General features: G+C 40.5%; 1 protein-coding gene across 10 annotated transcripts in view; it reads right to left on the reverse strand.

Moving 5' to 3' along the window:
* The window catches only part of LOC131437775 (nuclear factor related to kappa-B-binding protein), a 171405-nt gene extending 150522 nt beyond the window's left edge, over nucleotides 1-20883 (reverse strand). For 3 of the 10 annotated variants that reach the window (XM_058607337.1, XM_058607340.1, XM_058607335.1), the window contains exon 1: nucleotides 20065-20862. In XM_058607337.1, coding sequence (XP_058463320.1) covers nucleotides 20065-20823 — 759 coding nt within the window. In that variant the 5' untranslated portion in view covers nucleotides 20824-20862. Of the gene's footprint in view, nucleotides 1-1145; nucleotides 9529-20064 lie in introns of those variants that run through there. The other 7 variants (XR_009230822.1, XM_058607334.1, XR_009230824.1 and 4 more) reach the window with 7 other exon arrangements.
* Between the last annotated feature and the right edge of the window lie 1822 nt (nucleotides 20884-22705).

Consider the following 22705-nt stretch of genomic DNA (forward strand, 5'->3'; position numbering starts at 1 on the left):
TTTTCATTAGCTTACTTCCCAAAAAGATGAAAAAACGCTAAAGTAATTCCTATCCTGAAACTTGATAAAAATCCAGCAGAAACATCAAGTTATCGACCAATTAGCTTACTTTCATCTATCAGCAAATTTTTTGAAAAAATTATCTTGTTGAGAATGAATGATGTCTCATATGAATGAGAATTCAATTTTTTTACCAGAGCAGTTTGGATTTCGTCATGAACATTCAACTACTCATCAACTTGTAAGAGTAACGAATATGATAAAAGCAAATATATCTTCTGGGTTATCCACTGGAGTTGCTCTTCTAGACATAGAAAAAGCGTTCGACAGTGTTTGGCACAAAGGTTTAATAGCAAAAATGTCTGATTTCCAGTTTCCTATTTATTTGATCAAAATGATTCAAAATTATTTAACTGATCGCAGGTTTGCTATCAGAATTGTAAATCTGAATTCCTACTCGTACGAGCCGGTGTTCCGCAAGGTTCGAGCGTAACTCCAATCTTGTATAATATTTTCACTTCTGATCTTCCAAATCTACCAAAATGGTTGGTTGTCAGAAATCGCTGTTCTGTGACGACACAAGTCTGTTAGCCACAGGTAAAAATCTAAGAGTGATCTGCAGTCGCCTACAAAGAAGTTTAAATATTTTTAGTGATTATCTGTCACAATGGAAAATTAAACCAAATGTATAATACCACATAATATTATAAGCAAATTCCGACAAAAATCGATGCAATCTTCAATTGGATCGATTCGCTCTCTGTATTAATTAGTAAGTTAGTATATAAGTTCCTTTTCCCCAATACACAATACAAGTGGGTTTAGAATTTTCGCTACACAAAAATCTCAGAATTGCGGAAGCAAATAATGTCCTCATGGTAATAACCAAATCATATATATAATAGGGCTGAAAAGTCACCACTTGTGGCTGAACACTCAATTTAAATCGTAATAATTTAATTTTAACTCATATTTCAATAAATAGTTATTTAAAAAAAAATCTATTGTGTAAATTAATAATCCGAAAGTTCGATACACTTTAGCTGGCGACGAGGATAAAGTGTAAAATTTATTGCTAACACTCCACGTAAGTCAGTTAATGTGATTCTGACAAATTCTCCAATAATTTGTGGTAACCTGTGCCGGAGTGATACATTTTGGTGTTATTAGCCATTTTGAAGAGTCAGCCATTGTGCTGTGACAAAAGAGAGCAAACCAAACTTTTCATTGTGTATAAAAGTATCAACTAGTCTTGTGTTTTTTCTGTTGCCCTTATTTTGATTGGATTGGGAAATTTGAATTCCATAGTATCAACGAGTTAGTATCCTTTTATGGTGCATCTGTGGTGAGATATATTATCAAGTGAGAACATTCGAGCAGTTGGTGATTTGAGCATCAGTGTAACTATCACAGGAGATTGAGTGGGCGAGAGAGCATTGTTACAAGAGTGGTGAGAACAAGAGTTTGGAGAATGCGAAATATTTACAGTTTCATATTGATAAAGTGAGTAACCACTCATACAGAGAGAATGAGTACCAGTGCCAACATTATTGGAACCATGGAACCTTACGTGCCAGGTTAATCTTTTAGTGAATATTCTGAGCCTTTTGAACACTTCTTTGAGTTCAATGAGAAACCCGATGAACGTAAAAGATCCATGTTTATCACCCTGAGTGGTCCGACGGTTTTCACAGAATTGAAATTACTATATCCAGGTCAAAACTTATCGGATTTGACTTACAATGATATAATATCTAAGTTAAAATCTCGTTTCGATAAGGTGGACTCAGATGTTATACAATGTTATAAATTTCATACTCGTATTCAAGCTGCCAGTGAGACGACAGAAAACTTTATTCTGGGTTTGAAACTTATGGCATCGATGTGTGATTTTGGAGATTATAAAGATAAGGCTATACGAGATAGAATTCTTGTTGGTGTGTATGATAAAAACCTGCAATCGCAACTCTTGAAGGAAGAACAGTTAACATTAGCTAGCGTAGAAAAAATAATAATAGTGGCACAGTATCTCAATCACAAGTTGGAACGGTAAAAGAGAGATTAGTAGTTCATGTTTTGTTAATATTTTAATCGAAAAGGTGGAGGTTCAGATGGAAGTTGATTCGGGATCAGCTGTGTCCATTATTGGTAAATGAATGTTTCGTCGGTTATTTTATGTATCAGTACCATTATATAGAAGTAATAGAAAGCTATTGGTAGTCAATGAGAGTAGGTTAAGTGTGTTGGGTGAAGCTGAGGTATTAGTGGACATTAATCAAATAAAAAAGAACCTAACAATGGTCGTTCTAGATGAGCCTATGGGTAATAATTATAATTTAACGCCGCTGTTGGGGAGAGATTGGATGGATGTATTCTTTCCTGAATAAAAAAGGTGTTTTTTGTAATTCAGAAAGGGTTAATAACATTTCCCAAATACAATCCGTAGAGCAAGTTGTTCAACATATCAAACGACAATTTTCAAAAGTTTTTCAAAAAAGTTTCGCTTCTCCCATTGTTGGATACGAGGCGGATTTAGTACTAAATGAGAATATACCCATTGTTACCGGAATTTCTCAGACGTCCTTAAACACGACACTATCCAAGTTGTGTGAACGCTTTAGCTATAATTTATACTCATATTACAAAATTATAATTTTGATTTCATTGAACTTACAAATTTTTCAGTTTTTCTTCACCACTTATTCCTCTGTCGACCATATGATTAATATTATGGTTAGATTAACTATAAATTCAATATAATATTAGGTACAATGTTTTTTAGATTTATATAACAACTCAATTCAACTTACGTTACAATAATTCAATTTTAACTAGTATGTAGGTTAGTTCAGTTTTATTTTAACTAGTAATAAGTTTTATATTTCAACACCACTATCGTCTCAAATCAGGCACGCTTTTTTTTCTCTCTTTCGTTCCTATTCTTTTCCGATCTGTCACCTGTCTGTTTATCACTCCGATGACCGATGTAGACTTCACTCTTCACGATCAGTGATTTCTGCTGACGAGGGATACTCGCCGTCACATCCTCCCACCCGTGATTCATTAGTGGGTGTTCGGTCTAGCTCAGCTTCTGGCAACACATCAAGTACCGCTAGCTTTACCACAGGCCGTCGTAGCACTCCACTTGTGGTTCGCACCCACGCTTGACGAACCCTGCCATCCGAACCTGTTACTACTTTCTCTACTCTTCCTCGGGTCCACTGGTTCCTTACCGCTCCATCAACGACCAACACCAAGTCTCCTACTTCCACATCTTTGATATTCTCGAACCATTTTGATCGTCTTGATATTACTGGTAAGTATTCTTTAAGCCATCTTCTCCAGAATCCGTCGATAATGTGTTGTGCCAGTTTCCAACTGTTTCGAAGAATCATTTTAGAATCGATGAAAGATGTCGGTAGCTGTTTAACTCCGCTAGAGCATCCCAGCAGGAAGTGATTCGGTGTTAATGATTCTTCGTCAGCTGACTGCAGTGGAATATATGTCAATGGCCGTGTATTGATCATAGCTTCTGCTTCGATTATTATTGTCTCCAAAGTCTCATCATCTGGTTTACGTGGGGCTTCTAAGATTGTTCCAACCGCTACTTTCACTGAGCGTACCATTCGTTCCCAGACACCCCCCATGTGAGGGGCACTGGGTGGGTTGAAGTTCCACCGTGTCGTAGTGTTTGTAAATATTGCTGCTAATGTTTTAGAACGTTCTCGTATTTCTTTCTCCAGTTGTTTGTTAGCACCATGGAAGTTAGTTCCATTATCGCTAAATATTTCTGCAGGTGCTCCTCTTCGAGACACAAAGCGTCGAATAGCCATTACACATGAATTCGTTGAAAGACAGTGGACAACTTCCATATGAATCGCTCGGATGGTCAAGCAGGTGAACAGAGCCACCCACCGTTTTACGTTACTTCGGCCAACTTTCACTAAGACTGGACCGAAATAGTCAAGGCCTACAAACGTAAATGGCCTGATGAATGGTGTTAACCGTGCCCTGGGCAAGGGAGCCATTGGAGGCGAGTTTGGTTTAACTGCATAAATCTTACACCATGCACAGTTTCGCGAAACTCGCGCCACTAGCGAACGAAGTTTGAATATTTCGAATCTTTGTCTCATTTCGTTCACAATAGTCTCTTGGTTGGCGTGACGGAAGCGGCGATGAAACGAGTCTGTAATAAGGAAAGTAACTTTATGATGACGTGGGAGAATTGCTGGGTATTTAGCTTCGTATGGTATCCACGGTGCGGTGATTCGTCCTCGTTTACGAATGACTCCGTATTCATCCATAAATGGCCAGTGTTTGTACATTGAGCTCGATTTAGACACTGTAAGGTGATGTCCCAAAGGCGGTCCACAAGTTTTTTGTAAGATTCTAATCTCCATAGAGTAGAACTCTTGTTGGGCCTGTTTCCACAATGACCTCTCGGCTTCAACTAACTCTCGCTGAGTAAGTATACCTGTTTCTCTTGGTTTCCTTGCGCGCACGCATTTCAGATTGTTAACAAAGCGATGAATGAAAGCTTGCGTGCGTAAAAGTTTTTCCCATCGACTAAAACGATCCACATTTAGAAACGGTATATTTGGTAAGCTGTGTACGCTGCAGCTTCGTAGTTCTTCTTTCGTAGTAGTTAAAGACTCCGGCAGTGGCGGCCAGCTTGATTCAGGTAGTAATACGAATTCTGCCCCAACGAACCATCTCGTACTTGCTTTTATTTCAGGTCCTGATCCCCACTTCGTTGCGTCGTCCGCAACATTCATTTTGCTTGGAACATATCTCCATTCTCGTAGCTCTGTCATTGAAAGGATCTCGCCGACTCTAAACCCGATGTACTGGCTGTATTTGCGAGGGTCTGAACGTAACCACGCTAGCACTGTCAATGAGTCCGTCCAGAGAAATCGCTTTCCAACGCTCACGGGATGCATAGATTGTACGTTATGCAAAAGCTTCGATCCTAAAACAGCCGCCTGCAACTCAAGTCGTGGAATTGTCAACATTTTTAAAGGGGCCACCTTTGATTTCGCTGCTACCAATGCCATTGAAGGACCATTTCTGTCTTCGATTCGAAAATAAATTGCAGACGAGTATGCCGATTCACTGGCGTCAACAAATACGTGAATTTGAAGAGATGCATAGGTGTCTTGTGTGGCACCAGGAAAATAACAACGCTGTATACGGAGTGAGTTTAGTAGAGGTAGTAATTCCACCCACTTTCGCCAACGATGGAATAGTTCTTCGTTGATATAATCGTCCCAATCTGCTCCAGAGGCCCAAATGTCCTGCATCAATATTCTACCGTGTACTAAATAGAATGATATGACTCCCAATGGGTCAAACAAACTCATTACTACTCGTAGGACTTCTCTTTTCGTCGGAATATATGTGGGATGAAGAATATACTGCAGACCAGCATTCAAGTTCAGGTTGTATGTGAATTCGTCGCTTCTTGGGATCCACTTGACTCCTAGGACGGACTGAATACCTTCTTTCTCTAACTCGAGTGATTTGTAGCCATCCTCTGATTCGGCCCCCACGCGTCTAGCAATCTCTGGTTCGTTCGACATAAAGTTTCGTAATTCGAATCCACCTTTGGAGTGAATCATCTTAACTTCATTTCCCAATTGGATTGCTTCCTGAACTGCACTAAAACTGTCCAAATAATCATCCACGTAGTGGAAATTGATAATGGCTTCTGCGGCTTTGGCGTATTCTTTAGCGAACTCATTTGCGTTTTTATTCTTAACGTACTGGGCTGAGCACGGAGAGCACGATGAACCAAACGTTGCCACGTTCATTGTGAACACTTGAGGAAGTTGTTCAGGATAATCTCGCCATAAAAAGCGCTGATATTGTCGATCTGATTCTCTAATTTTTATGCGATGAAACATTTCCTTTATGTCTCCTGTTAATGCGTAACGGTATAATCGGAAATTGAAAAGAACTGCTGGTAAGGATGTGGTCATATCCGGACCTTTCATCAAGGCAGAATTCAATGAAACACCATCCACTTTTGCTGCGGCATCCCAAATCATACGGATTTTAGTTGGTTTTTTTGGATTCACGACAACTCCTAAGGGTAAGTACCAAGTTTTATCGGATTTGGTTGATTTCATTTCAATTTCATTAACTAAACTAGCGTATTCTTTATCTTGATACTCCCGGATTTGTTGACGAACGCTATCGTACAGACTTTTATCCTTACTTAATCTTTTCTCTAACGAGCAGAGACGCCTGTAAGCCATTCCATAACTGTTTGGGAAGGACCTCTCATCAGTTTTCCACAAAAGCCCTGTCTCATATCCTCCTGTAGATAATCGTTTTGTCGTATTCTCTAAAATGAAGTTAGCTCGTATATCCTCTTCAGACTGTGGAAAATTCAGTTGATTTGTAGTCATCGCATTATCCATCGCAAAAAAATCCCGAACTAGTTCATTAAGCTCGGAATCTCGATCGATACAGCCACCAGTGTGAAACCCACACATGGACTGCAACGCCTCACCACGAGAACAGCCATATACACTCCATCCTAAGCGACATTTCGTCGCTACTGGTTCACCCCATCCTCCTTCACGAACTTTCAGTGGTACGATGAGTTTCAAATTGTCAAGTCCAATTAAAAGTTTTGGAGCCGTTTCAATGTAATCGTTTAATGGAAGTCCACGAAGATGTGGATATTTATCTGCTAATTCTCGATAGCACATAGATTGACGAGGAAGCATCAGATTTTCAACCGTTCGAGCTCCGGACAACTTAAAGCGCCTCGAGGATCCAGAGATCTCTACACAAACGCTCTTTGAACTAGACTCGTTTCTTTTTACGTTGCCCGTCCACTGTAGGCTTAACGGTTCGATGGGTCCATCAATAGAAAGTTGATTTGCTATTTCAGCTTCTAAGAGCGTTAATTGCGAACCTTCATCGACGAAAGCAAATATATCGAGTTTTTTGGTTTTTCCGTAAAGAGTTACAGGAAGAATTCTCAATAATGGACCGTTGTCAATTTTAAACCTGTCAACATGGCTCGTAGAAATCACGGACCGAGCTGTATCAAAATGCAGGAGAGCATGGTGGCGTAAACGGCATCCATCGATTCCGCAGCCTTTCCATGTTTTGCAGGGCCACTTGCCATGGTAATTGAGACACATTCTGCATAACGACTTCTGTTGTACGACCATCACACGGTCTTCGATCGTCATCGATTTGAATTCTGTGCAGTCAACGATTCTGTGCTCAAATTTACAAACCGGACATGCTTTACGATGCATCCGCTCTGTAGCATTCTCTTCAAATTTAAGAGAATTTTCGAGTGTACGCGACTCGGTGTGCGTTTGTAGATATGCTCGATCTTTCTGTTTAGCTTTACTGAATTTTTCTGTAGATATATCATCTACTACTTCATACGCAAGCTCAACTATGGTGCTCATAAATGTGCCAAACGCACTCAAATCTACTACTTGTATCGAACTTTTAAACGCTGACCATTGTAATCTATACTCAACTGGTAACTTTGAAACAAAATCGTGCAAGAGGGACGGATTATTCAAATGGGCGTGCAGTTTTGCGTTTTTCAAATGCTCAACTAGATTATCAACTGCATTCCCAAATTCTATTATGCTTTCCATATCATTCGTTTTGGGCGATGCGAGTGTGCGTATTTTTTCAGTTAGTGTTCGTATAAGAGTCTCTGGACGACCATAACGCATTTGTAATGTTTTGATCACATGAGGTACACTTGCAGGCGAAAGCAGTCTACTTCTAACCGTTTCCAAAGCATGACCTTTTAAACATCGCTGCAAGCGAATAAGATTCTCATCTAGCGAGAACCCACACGTGGCCGTAGAGCGTTCAAAATTGCTTATCCATATAGGCCACTCTTCTGGGTCACCATTGAATACAGGCAATTCTTTGCCCATAACTTGCCGAGCGGCAATTTGACGATTGCTTGGACCGAACTCTCCGCTCATTTCAATTCGGCTCATGATATCTTCCTCACAATGGGATGAATTATGCATATTAGAAATTCGAGGGGCTCGTGGAACGGAAAAGAGATTGGGGTAAACAGAGTTCATTCTAATTTTATTGTTTTTTGCGAGTAAAGGATTAGTAGCATCGTTCGACTTTGGTAGATCACAATTTTGTATAACAGATATTTCATTATCGTTCGATACTGATGTACCAGCTACTCGTTCATCGGGTTTCAGATTGTTTTTGTTGGTGGTTTTAGTGGGTGCTAACGTGGATTTAAATAGTCCCTCAGTCTGCTGCCCATTGTTTTTCAGCCATTCTGTAACCTTTTCTGCTGAATCTGGTTCACTAGGGGCTACGCTGGTTCGGCTGTTACTACCATGATGTGATAGCTGTCGTACTACTTTCGCCTTCTCTTCCATGGATTGTTTCCGAATGGCCATTTGTTGTATCCGAAATTGTCGCTCCTCTGCTAACTTCCGTTCCGCAAATGCTTTGTCTTCGGCAATTTTTTTTCGTTCTATCGCCAACTCCCGATATCGCATCTCCTTTTCTTGAGCCAGCTGTCGATCGCGTAGCTCTTTTTCAGAAACAAGTTCAAGCTCCTGAATCTGTTTTTGCTCCTCAATAATTTGCAACTCGAGTTCTAAGCGAGCTCGGGCACTAGATGTTATGCTAGCTTTTTCGTCCACTAGCACTTTTTTTGACCTACGTGAACTTGTTTTACTGGCTGCGATTGATTTTTTGTCTGTCCCGCTGGGCACCATTAATTGCTTCTTGATTGCACCAGTATTTTTCGCCTGATCGGATTTGTTTTTTGGTGCACAGGATACACATTGCCAGTCGCGGTCTTTAACATTTGTGTCAACATTAGCGCAAGTGTAATGAAACCAAGAATGACAGGCATCGCAAGCCACCATATCTTCGGCTATGTCTGGTCGCTTACATAGTCTACAATTGTGTTCCGATGTTGGGTTAGCTTCATCTGTATATTCCATGTCGATTGAGGTTATGATGAAAAATTTCTAAAGAATGTTACCGGAATTTCTCAGACGTCCTTAAACACGACACTATCCAAGTTGTGTGAACGCTTTAGCTATAATTTATACTCATATTACAAAATTATAATTTTGATTTCATTGAACTTACAAATTTTTCAGTTTTTCTTCACCACTTATTCCTCTGTCGACCATATGATTAATATTATGGTTAGATTAACTATAAATTCAATATAATATTAGGTACAATGTTTTTTAGATTTATATAACAACTCAATTCAACTTACGTTACAATAATTCAATTTTAACTAGTATGTAGGTTAGTTCAGTTTTATTTTAACTAGTAATAAGTTTTATATTTCAACACCACTATCGTCTCAAATCAGGCACGCTTTTTTTTCTCTCTTTCGTTCCTATTCTTTTCCGATCTGTCACCTGTATGTTTATCACTCCGATGACCGATGTAGACTTCACTCTTCACGATCAGTGATTTCTGCTGACGAGGGATACTCGCCGTCACACCCATTTTTATCTTGCCGATCATCTTGACAAGCTACAAAAGGAAAATGTTATTAGTCCGATAAAAGTAAGCGAGTGGACATCACCGGTTATCGCGGTAATTAAGAAAAACCAAGATATAGGACTCGTAATTGATTGCAAGGTATCGATTAATAAATGCATAATACCAAATTCGTATCCTTTACCAGTTGCGCAGGACATCTTTGCACGTTTGGCAGGATGTAAAGTTTTCTGTGCATTAGATCTTGAGGGCGCTTATACACAGCTTTCCTTATCAGAGAGAAGCAGAAAGTTTATGGTCATCAACACGATAAAGGGTTTATTCGTATATAACAGACTACCACAAGGAGCGTCATCAAGTGCGGCTATATTCCAACAGGTCGTGGATCGCGTGTTAGGGGGGATCGAACACGTGGAATGTTATTTGGACGACGTGTTGATCGCAGGGAAAAAAATTGATGATTGTAGGCAAAAATTGTATGAGGTGTTGGAACGCCTGTTGCATGCTAACATCAAAGTTAATTGACAGAAATGCAAATTTTTCGTTTCGAGTCTTCCATTTCTTGGTCATGTTTTAACTGAAGAGGGTTTAAAAGCATGTCCGAATAAATTGGCAATTATTGGGATGCTCAAGTTCCAAAAAATTCTAATGAACTGAAATCATATTTGGGGTTGGTGAATTACTACGTCAAATTTGTTCCTTGTATGTCACCTAAGCTACAGCCACTTTACCGTTTGTTAAAAAAGGATACAAAATATAACTTTACAACGGAGTGTAAAGAAGCTTTTCAGCAAAGCAAAAATAGTTTAATGAATGCTAAGATTTTGAAATATTATGACCCGAAAAAGCCATTAATAGTGATTTCTGATGCTTGCGGTTACGGGTTGGGTTGAGTTTTGGCACATATGGTTAATGGTGTGGATAAGCCGATCATATTTACATCACTTTCCTTAAATCAAGCCCAGAAATCATATCCTATATTGCATTTAGAAGCATTAGCGCTAGTATGTACGATAAAAAAGTGTCACAAATATCTGTTCGGACAGAAATTCGTAGTATATACTGATCACAAACCGCTCGTCGGTATTTTCGGTAAGCAGGGAAAAAATTCTATATTCTAATTCTTTGGAAAAGCGGCTCTCCAAGAATCCGGAACTTCAGTAAAATGTATTTCAGCAAATCGTGGAGTACCAAAAGAAAGGGTATTGTCACAAAGCAACGCAAGCAGAGTTAGACGACACTGAGAATTTCAAAAAATGGTATTTACCATTGAACGTCCTCCAACGTTCTAAGAAGCCGGGTAAAGTCCGTTTAGTGTGGGACGCAGCCGTTAATGGATAATCGCTGAACAGTAACTTGCTGAAAGGTCCTGACTTACTCACTGCCTTACCATCAGTGATCTGCAAATTCAGAGAAAAACCGGTGGCCTTCGGTGGTGATGTGCGCGAAATGTATCACCAATTGCGCATCAGAGAAGCAGACAAACAAACTCAACGTTTTTTATTCCGATTGATCCCAGAAGCCCGCCCGAAATCTATGTTATGGACGTAGCAACATTTGGGTCTGCAAGTTCACCGTGCTCTGCACAATTTGTGAAAAATTTAAATGCCAAGGAATATGCCACATAGTTTCCCGAAGCAGCGAAAGCGATCGAAAAAATGTCTTGCGAGAGTTAGGTGAGTCAAAACATGAAACAACAATCCATTTTCAGCAGGACAAGATAACTGAAAAGGAACGCGTATTAGGTCTCATTTGGGATAAGAAACTCGATGTGTTTTCGTTCTGTGTTCCGACTAAAAAAGACGTATTTGCTTTCGATAATCGTCCTACAAAACTTCAAGTTCTCAGTACCGTAATGTCTCTCTTTGACCCGTTGGGTCTGCTGGCTCCACTCACCGTATTGGGCAAGATGTTAATCCAGGATTATGGAGAACCGGATGTGATTGGGATGAACTAATTTGCGAGGACTCATTCTCTGAATGGAAGCGTTGTATTGAATTGCTGCGCGATGTGGAACTGGTCAAAATTCCTTGACCGTACTTTGGAAGCACCCTCTCGACCGAGTATCACGGGGTTCAACTTCACGTCTTCTGCGATGCTGGTGAAAAGGCATTCGGTTGTGCAGGCTATTTTCGAATTGTCGTTGGCGGGCGAGCTATATGTTCTTTAGTTATGGTTCGTATGAAAGTTTCCCCTTTGAAGCAGCTTACAATCCCGCGCTTGGAACTTCAGGCAGCGGTACTAGCGGCCAAACTAGCTAAAGCAATCCGACAACATCACTCTTTGAAATTAGAAAAGGTTTTCTTTTGAACCGATTCTCAAACCGTTATCTCGTGGATCAGATCCGACCAAAGAAAATACAAGCAGTTCGTGGGGTTTCGCATCGGGTCCATATTAAGTTTACCGAACATGACGGATTGGCGTTGGACACCGTCAAAATTGAACGATGCCGACCACCTAACGAAGTGGGACAACATGCCGAGCATGCTGCCTGACGGTCAGTGTTTTCGAGGACTAAACTTTTTATATGAAGCAGAGCAACAGTGGCCAAAACAGGTACAACCACAACCAAACACGACGACAGAAATGCGGGCGATCTTTCTTCTGCACGACATAGTACTGATTGAACCCTTCATAGATGCCAACCGAATTTCAAAATGGAATGTGCTAGTTCGGACGGTGGCTTGTCTATTCATCTCGAATTGCCGACGGAAACATCGTGGCCAACCTATTGAGCCCTTTACGTGTACGGAAAAGACAGAAAGGAAACTGATTTGCTCGTTTATACCATCAATTAAAGTTGGATTGTGGAAAGATGAATACCGGTCTGCCGAAGAAGGGTTGTTTCGAATGGCACAGTGTTTGGAGACGAAATAAAAATCCTTCGAAGAAATCGACAAGTACCGCGAGACAAATGGATGTCCTTAGAGAAGTCCAGTCCTCTTTACAAGATGACTCCTTTATTGGACTCGTCGGACGTTATTCGACTCGAAGGCCGTAGCGCTGGAGCAGAGATGTTGCCATTCGATTTGCGTTTTCCTATCGTGTTGCCTAAAGATAATCGCCCTTATTCTGAATATCTTCGTATCGTTTTTTCCCTCGTATTTCATTTGTATTCCCAATAACGCTAGCAAAATAAAAGGTAGCTATGATTCGATCGAACCACATTCGATCGAAAAATCAATACGTCGTTATTCAGAATAAGGGCGAATATTATTACCACCAGACTAGTGCAATATTATCACGCTCGGTTCGGCCACGCTTTCAGGGAGACCGTCAAATGCGAAATCAAGCAACGTTTCGTTATACTTAAACTAAGTTTCGCAATTGCAAATATAGAAAGACAGTGCGCCTGGTGTAAAGTTAACAAAAACTGTCGTGTATGTGGATTAATACAAATGTTATTTAAGTTTTATCAACGATTTAGGTTTTTATTCTCTTATTGAAAAAGCGCGTCGTAACTAACAACATGGCGCGAAACTAAAACATCTTCTTACTGACATGTGTTTTTTTCTTCTTTTGATGCACCGATGTAAATCAATACATTTGAAAGTCGCATACAGAACATTTCTTCCCTTCTATGGGGAAAACCTAAGAGGCGGACGACGATTTCTTTCCGAGCGTCGTAGAATAGGAGAGCCGATTTGTGCTCTATGCTGATCTGGACTACAACACGGGGTTGAAAAACGTACATCAGGGGATCCATTTTCAACCGAAGAATTTGAACTGACTGTTGTACTAGAAAACAAATTTTGAGGTACTTCATTGCTATAATAATGTACCCGCCGAGGTGGACTCTCTTGTTCTGCTGGTATCTTTGATATGCGTTGTGGTGTGAGTGACGTCGGTATTGATACACTTCGTTCGCTTTCTTCGTTGCCATGGTAGCGCTGGATTTGATCAACATGACGTTTGACGTGTTTTCCGTGATATTCTATTATGTAGTGTAAATCTCCCAGTTGTTTTGATATTACTCCTGGAATCCATTTATCCATTCGATTATTTCCAGAAATAAAGTAGATTTGTTGTCCTGGAGTGAAAGATCGGAACGATGTGTTGAAATTCGCCTTTTGTTTCTCTGTGATTCTCGTGCTAGCATCCAGTGGCCTTACTAAATCTAACCGAGTCATTATATTTCGTCCCAAAAATAGTTTTGCTGGAGATTCAGTTGTCTCGGAATGAGCAGTTCTTCGATACTGACACAGGAATTCATTTATATTCTTCTTCAGAGTGCTTTTAGTTGTACCCATGGCTTTGAGGGCTTGCTTCACTGTTTGGACATATCGCTCAGCCTGTCCGTTGGCGGCTGGGTGGTACGGTGCTGAAAATTTGTGAAATTTAACCCCGCTCATTTGCAGAAAATGCTTAAACTCTCGAGCAGTGAACTGTGGTCCGTTGTCGGATACCAGTGTCGTTGGTACTCCATAAGAACAGAAAAGCTCGTCCAATATACCAACTGTGGCCTCAGTTGTTGACGTAGAAGTGACTCTAACTTCCACCCATTTGCTGTAAGCATCGACAACGATTAGAAGCATTGAATCTGCAATCGGGCCAGCGTAATCGACGTGAATGCGCTGCCATGGGCCTTGCGGATATTCCCAATGGTGACAACTAAATTTCGGTGGAGAAGGTGCATTACTTGAACAATTCCTGCATGATCGCACTGCTAGTTCGATATCGTTATCGATACCTGGCCAATAAACGAAAGACCAAGCCAAGCTTTTCATTTTTATTACCTCCAAGTGTGCTACATGTAGATCATTCAATATCGCCTGTCTAAGCGACGGTGGTATGATTACTCTGTGTTCATAATGCAAACAGTTGGCTGCTAAGGTGTACTTGTTTTCCGGAGACTTGTAACCACATCGCGCCAGATCGTAACCTTTCTCAAGTAGTTGCACAATTTTTCCCAGGTATTCATCCTTGCACGTTTCACGGGCAATGTCTTCCGCACGCACTGGAAGTTGTTGAATTTGATGCAGAGTGAATCCCTCGAAATCATCTTCCAAAGTGTCATCCTCTTGTTTCAGATAGTTGACTTGAAGCACCGTTTCCTTCGATATTCGTGAGCAGTAATCAGTATTTGTATGTTGCTTCGTGGGTTTGTAGACTATGTCGAAGTCAAAATGCGCGAGGTAATCCGCATAATTAGCCATTCGGCTTATGCACAACGTTGGTAGTGATTTCTCCGGATGCAAGATTTGTGTAAGGGGCTTATGATCCGTTATTAAAGTGAATTTTCTTGCATACAAGTAGTGAAAGAACTTTTTCACTGCCCAGACAATAGCAAGTGCCTCCTTATCGATTTGGGGATAGCGTTGTTCCGTAGTTGACATACTAGTGCTGGCGAAGGCGATTGGTCGTTCCTGCCCGTTGCTCAACCGATGAGAAAGCACAGCACCTAGTCCCGTCTTGCTAGCGTCCGTTGCTAGTATTAGTGGGAGCGTTGGATCGTATTGCATTAATACTTGGGGAGATGTTAGGACTGCCTTGATATCCAGATAAGCTTTATCGGCTTCAGAAGTCCATTCAAAATTATCGGACAGAAGTACGTCGCGTAAGGCTCTTGTTCTTGAAGAAAGATTTGGTATGAAGGCGCTATAATATGTAGCCTTTCCCAGAAAAAGCTGTAATTCTTCTGTTGTTGTCGGTCGAGGAGCATCGCGAATTGCTGAAACGTGTTTATCTGATTTATGCAATCCATAACGATCAATTCTGTGTCCTAAACATTCCAGAGATGGTGCTGCAAAGACGCATTTTGATCGATTCAGACGCAAACCGCTCTCTCTCAATCTATCCAAAATGATAGTAAGCGCTTGAAGCAGGTTGTCAAAATCTCTTGCAAACACGATTATGTCGTCGTAGAAACTAACGACGATATCATCCAATCCTTGAAGCACAGACTCCATGCGTCGCTGCCAAATAGCGGGTATGTTTGCCGCTCCATATACGGCCCGAGTTGGGCGAATAAGTCCGTGTGTTATCGTGTTAAGTGTTAGTATATGGCTGAACTCTTCATCTATCGGAAGATGAGTATACGCATCGGTCAAGTCCAAATGGCAAAATAATGTAGCGCATTCATTTTGTTGAAAATCGTTTCTATCTTCGGTATGGGATGCTCATCCACTATCATCCGCGGGTTGACAGTTGGTTTATAGTTTCCGGTAATTCGCAGTTCTCCATTTTTTTTCACGACTATATGAGTCGGTGATGCCCACTCGGAGGAATCAACTTTCTTGAAGAATCCAGATGCTATTTTCTTGTCGATTTCCGCAGCGTAGCGCTCTCGTAATGCATACGGTACATCGTGTGCTTTGGCGAATATAGGAAATATTTCTGGTTTTAAATGTACTTTGGCTGGTGGTCCCGTTAATTTTCCTGCAGTGTCGCTAAATACATCTTCGAAGCCTTTCAGCAGATTCGAAAGACGTATTGTATCCATTGTATTCAGTCCGGTAGAGCTTATGGAATTGATCGGTGTGTCGGTAGAGAACAGTTCATGTAGAGTGACATGTTTCACAAAATGGGAAATCCACTCGCGTCCGAAAAGTGATTCGGCTTTTCCGGATACGACGTACAAGTTCAATTTACGTGTTGAAGCTCCAACAGATACAAGAACTGGAATACGTCCTAAACAATTAATATGATGTCCGGTGTAACTCGAAAATTGTCTGTCCGTTTTTTGTAATGAGTATCCTGGTTTAATCGATCGCAATTTTGATTCGGCAATTATGCCGCACGGTGCTCCGGTATCTAACTCCATTTGTAGAGCGAGCCCATCGATTTTGACATTAATCATTTTCTTTCCAGACGATGTGATATCGTGTACTTGATTCAGTGGTTGTACCAGGTCTATTTCCGATGATGGCATTTCGTGTGAGTCTACGAGATCTGCAGACGATTCTTGAATCATAGATTTGTTTGCCCGACATACTTTTGCAATGTGTCCTTTTATATTACAGTGATGACAACGAGCATCACGAAAACGGCACTGACTTCTTATGTGCTGACCGCCACAACCTTTGCAAGGTCCGACTTCTGTAGTATGATGATTGTTTGATCGCTGGTGATCACTCCTGAGACTTTTCGGTTGATTCAAAACTGACTTCTTCCTGATTCGAAGATTTTCGTAGCCTAGCTTGTTGGTTTCTTCAAGAATTGGGGAAGTTACACCCGTGTTAACCTCTCGTGCCGTATTCCGCGTAGCCTCTAGTGAATGAGCTATCTCGTTCGCTTCTTTAAAATTTTCTGATTTTTTCGCAATAATCTCATCGCACATATCGCGGGATTCTAGACCGTGCAAAAGTTGTTCGATTAACATCCGATCAAGGAAGTCTTCGTATTCGCAGTTCACCGCACCTTGTCTTAAACGGAGTGCGAACTGGACGATTGTTTCTCCTTTTTGTTGAACAATCTTTCTAAATTTAATGCTTTCAACGTATTTGTTCTTTTTCCGATCGAAATGATTGATTAGTGTAGCCTGCAACTGGTCAAAGTCGATGGTAGCTGGATCTGCCGGGCTCACTAGAAACTTCAGAGCGTTATTCAACTCTGCTCCCATATGTACTCTGGCATAATTCGCATGCTGTAGTTGAGGTACCTGACTTAGCTCTAGTGCCCACTTGAACCGGCTGAAATAATCAGAAACGGATGAACCTTCGGATGGTTGGTATTCTGACATGGAAAAAGTTGGGATTTTCGGTAATAGAGGAGCAGCGCCTCCTGCAGCATCCGGCACTCCGGCATTTACTTGGTGGATCGCGTTTCCGATTGATGATCTGAGCGCCTCCGCAATCATAGCTGAGAGGGCCCCCAATAGTTCGGCATTGTCCGACATTTTGTTTTACTCCTTCAATACGCGTTCAGTTCGAATTGAGCATTACGAAAAATTCCCGACCGCGCGAGGGAGTCGGATCAATCCCACTTCTGACACCAAATTCTGTCGTGTATGTGGATTAATACAAATGTTATTTAAGTTTTATCAACGATTTAGGTTTTTATTCTCTTATTGAAAAAGCGCGTCGTAACTAACAACATGGCGCGAAACTAAAAAATCTTCTTACTGACATATGTGTTTTTTTCTTCTTTTGATGCACCGATGTAAATCAATACATTTGAAAGTCGCATACAGAACAAAAACCGTCCGAGCAAGGTTAACACCGTATCGACGACCATTTCCTTTCGTTCGGATTGACTATTTAGGACCAGTAATTGTAACGATCGGTAGGCGATCGGAGAAAAGATCGATAGTCGTTTTCACCTGTTTGGTAGTCCGTGCCATTCACTTCGAGGTGGCGAATAGTCTTAACGCTCAATCATGTTTCATGGCTATCAGGCGCTTTATCTGTCGCCGGGGACCGGCTGCTGAATATTTTTCGGACAACGGGACTAATTTCCGAGCTGCGAGCAAAGAAATTATACAGGGTGATTTTTTAAGAGCTTGAGAACTTTTTTAAACAATAAAACGCATAAAATTTGGAAAATCTCATCGGTTCTTTATTTTAAACGTTAGATTGGTACATGACATTTACTTTTTGAAGATAATTTCATTTAAATGTTGACCGCGGCTGCGTCTTAGGTGGTCCATTCGGAAAGTCCGCTATTTTATCGACAAATTTTGTTCAGCGATGAGGCTCATTTCTGGTTGAATGGCTACGTAAATAAGCAAAATTGCCGCATTTGGAGTGAAGAGCAACCAGAAGCCGTTCAAGAACTGCCCATGCATCCCGAAAAATGCACTGTTTGGTGTGGTTTGTACGCTGGTGGAATCATTGGACCGTATTTTTTCAAAGATGCTGTTGGACGCAACGTTACAGTGAATGGCGATCGCTATCGTTCGATGCTAACAAACTTTTTGTTGCCAAAAATGGAAGAACTGAACTTGGTTGACATGTGGTTTCAACAAGATGGCGCTACATGCCACACAGCTCGCGATTCTATGGCCATTTTGAGGGAAAACTTCGGAGAACAATTCATCTCAAGAAATGGACCGGTAAGTTGGCCACCAAGATCATGCGATTTGACGCCTTTAGACTATTTTTTGTGGGGCTACGTCAAGTCTAAAGTCTACAGAAATAAGCCAGTAACTATTCCAGCTTTGGAAGACAACATTTCCGAAGAAATTCGGGCTATTCCGGCCGAAATGCTCGAAAAAGTTGCCCAAAATTGGACTTTCCGAATGGACCACCTAAGACGCAGCCGCGGTCAACATTTAAATGAAATTATCTTCAAAAAGTAAATGTCATGTACCAATCTAACGTTTAAAATAAAGAACCGATGAGATTTTGCAAATTTTATGCGTTTTATTGTTTAAAAAAGTTCTCAAGCTCTTAAAAAATCACCCTATACAGCAAATACGTGAGGTCCAGAAAGAGTGCGCAGAGGAAATGACAGATGCTAGGACACAATGGCACTTCAACCCACCTGCCGCTCCCCACATGGGAGGAGTGTGGGAGAGAATGGTCAGAACGGTTAAAGCGACGATGGCCTCTCTGGACGACGGGAGGAAACTAACCGACGAAATTCTTCACACAACGTTATGTGAAGCCGAAGATATGATCAACAGTCGACCGTTACTTTTTGCTTCATTGGAGTCTATTCTGCCTGTACTTACGCCAAATGATTTTCTTCGTGGATCGTGCCCCAATGAGCCTCAGGAGGTCGTACCACCTACAAATGTAGCGTTAGCGTTGCGTGACTCGTATAAGCGATCTCAGCAGCTATCAGATGAGCTATGGAAACGGTGGATTAGAGAATATGTTCCCAGCATAAACCTTCGAACGAAATGGTTTTCCGAGACACGATCATTAAGCAAAGGTGATCTGGTCTATGTGGTAGACGGTGATCGACGTAAGGCGTGAATTCGAGGAGTGATTGAAGAACCAATCGTATCCAGTGACGGAAGGGTCAGACAGGCTGTTGTTCGAACGAACAGTGGTATCTACAAACGGTTGCAAAACTAGCCGTCTTAGATATTGAAGGCGGTAACGCTGCTCCGATACAAGGAACCGGATCAGGGTTACGGGTCGGGGATAGTTGCGAAAACGGCGCCCGCGACAAATAACACTAGGTAGACGTTAGCTGCGGAGATTCCCTCGGCTAAGTCGGTAGAGAACTGTCAGTCGACAGAGGCGAAGAGAACTGTCAGTCAAGAAAATTAGTTAGATTTATTTCAATTCATACATTGGCAAGTAATTTTTGGATATAGGAGAGCTTTCGGAGCACACCTTTTTCACGTGGCACAGGATTTGTGTTACTATTCGTTGAAATCATTTAAGGTTAGTATTGAAATGTATTAAATGCATTATTATGATTGTTATTTGCATATAAAATCTTAGTTGGAATAGTACTTTGTCACAGATAATGGTGACATCGACTCGCTGATTTCCTCAGGAAACATGTGAGACAGGAGAAACAAAATATGTAAGCATATTGGCATAAAATGAAGAGTATATTTCAAATAAACCATTTTTATAGCTTTGATGAAATATATGACTATTTTTTGGCTTCTTACACCAAGTAGATATTTTTATAATCGTTTTTTTTTTTAGAAAACCATGTTACACTTACCTGTGATGCTCCAAACCATCTCCGCTGTCTCCGAGGCATATTTGTAATGTCTACAGGGCAATCATCTTCTCCGGAAAATACTTCCTTGCTGCCAAAATGACCCATTATAGACATTATTTCGCGTAAATATCTTTTCTTTGCTCGCATAGTAAAATTGAAAGAATTCGAACAATATTTACGAGTCTGAGATCCCTGCATTGAAGACATTTTAAGAAAGCATGTGTCGTCATAGACTTCTCGTAAAACACGGTCTCGTGAAGCAAATATTTCGTGAGTTAAGGCTGCTATTTTTTTGCATTCTCGATATCGTTGCTCGCGGCGTTTAGCTTTAGAAACTCTATCGCTTCTCAAAAATATATCTGGTATACAGTTACCAGCTTCTATGTGTTTTTGCAGCTTTCTTAGAGGACACATCCCAAATCGCGTATTTTTATTGCTTAGAAGTGCTTCAACAGTAATCAAATTCTCTGGTTCTATGTTATTAGTGAACATCGGTAAAAACAAACTCAAATGTTTTCGTATGGTATTGGACAAGCTATACCAGGTTTCCATAGAAAAGAAAGCACTAAAAATATCTTCATTTTCGCACAATTCTCTCGGTAATTTTATTACTTCGGTAGTTATTTGTGTTGATTCAAATTTTTTTTTTAAACGACGTTTAACAGATGTGTTCGATGAAGACAATGATATATCATTTGAGAGTGAGTTGCTTGAGTATTCAGAACTAACAAAATCTTCTCCTGATATATTCTTATTCATTTCAAAGGTTTATTAGACTGATAACCTATTGAGCAATTTGACGTATCTGTTACTCACACCGATGCAGAGTGCACAGATCTATTGAGCAATTTGACGTCTCATTTACTCACACCGATGCATAGTGCGCAGATCTATTCATATACGAAATTAGAATGTGTGCGAGCCGAAGTCAAAGTTTGTTGTGGGTTCAATTTTACACTGAGGTAAAACATTTTTGACTCATATTCATACACTGCGAAAAATGCATATAGAATTTCGTAAGCTATGAACTAATGAACCAAGTAGAAGACAGTACCATTACGTGATATAGAGTTTCATGAACGATTTTATGTCTTTCTCAACTGTTCTCTTGGCATTGCAGTGTTTTTTATTGCATATAAATCTTCAATAATTGGCACGATGCGGCTCGACAAACTTCACTGGGTTATTTCGACACACTCACACTAGCATTAACCTTTCAACTGCTGAGAATAGCCACACCAACACATTCGCACGTGGATTGGACTATTCATGTACGAAATTAGAATGTGTGCGAGCCAATGTCAAAGTTTGTAGTGGGCAGAGATGCCAGATATTTTGAATTTAAATCTGTATTCTAGAGTGACTATAATCAGAGTGGCGACAGCTGTTCGTTTGGAATGACAGCTCCCAGTTCCAAACGAGCAAACGACCTGTCAATTCAATGTAAAGCTAATGGAATGTTTTGAATTGTTGCCAAAATTACGGATGAGATGTCGTCACTCTGGTTATAGGCACTCTGCTGTATTCCTTTGCATTAGAGTGCCTATAACCAGAGTGACGACTTCTCATCCGTAATGTTGGCCACAATTCAAAACATTCCATTATACCATGTTCACATTAGCGCTTATATCACTTGATATACCGAGATGATATGCATATCACGTGGAAGTGTTCACATATGATCGAAATGATATCGTTTGACAATCAAGTTGTCATATTGAATGTTCCCATTAGGAGTAAGATCAATAATTTTGCTTTTCCCTCCTACAATTCAATCAATAATTGAAGTCTTGCATTTAATGGTCTCCGAACGCTAGTATTCGTTGAAAAATTCTAAATCACTCTCACTCTCGAAGTAACGTTCATAAATGAATGCGTTCAATGCCATTATCCGTGTTGCTAGTTGCGATTTTTGACAACTCGACATGATATCGTACAAACTTAAATTTTATAGCTGAGTCTCGGCAAAAATATGCCGAGATTCGCACAGTCCAGTGATCAGCAATCATCTCGGCAAAAATAAAATTACTGAACGTCTCGGCACCCTCAAATTTGACAAACGTCAAATATTGCCGAAATCGTCAGCATAAGATTTACTGTTTGCTCAGTGAATCGTTCACTGAATATTCGGCAATCCAATAAAACGAAAAAATGAAAAAATATATTACCGAATCATCAGTAATTAAAAATCTAGTCAATTAATTTTGTTTGTGATTTCTCAACATTATAAACACGTGTACATGATATCCCGGATATCATGCCAAAATGGTGATAAGCGTTGACATCGAATTGTATGGGATATCAAGTGATATCGCACATGATATCATCGGATATCAAGTATATCCGTATATCACTTGATATCAGCGCTAATGTGAATATACTATTAGGTAGTTTTCGGAGTAGTTGTGGATGATTTCCGGAACAGTGCGTGTTTCAGTTTCCAACTTGCCATTCGCTCTATCCGGTCGTCATCTATTTATTCAAAATATAGCAAAATGTAGTAATTGCGGATATAGTTTTTTTGTGATTGGCCTTCAACTAGTCGAGACTACATAAAGTTTCTTCGAAATGCGGTGTATAATAAAAGAATGCCGAAAATATTTAGGTGTGTCTACGAGAACGCAAGCGAACAGTAGCCATC

Source organism: Malaya genurostris, chromosome 3, assembly GCF_030247185.1.
Source record: "Malaya genurostris strain Urasoe2022 chromosome 3, Malgen_1.1, whole genome shotgun sequence".
Taxonomy (NCBI): Eukaryota; Metazoa; Arthropoda; class Insecta; order Diptera; family Culicidae; genus Malaya; species Malaya genurostris.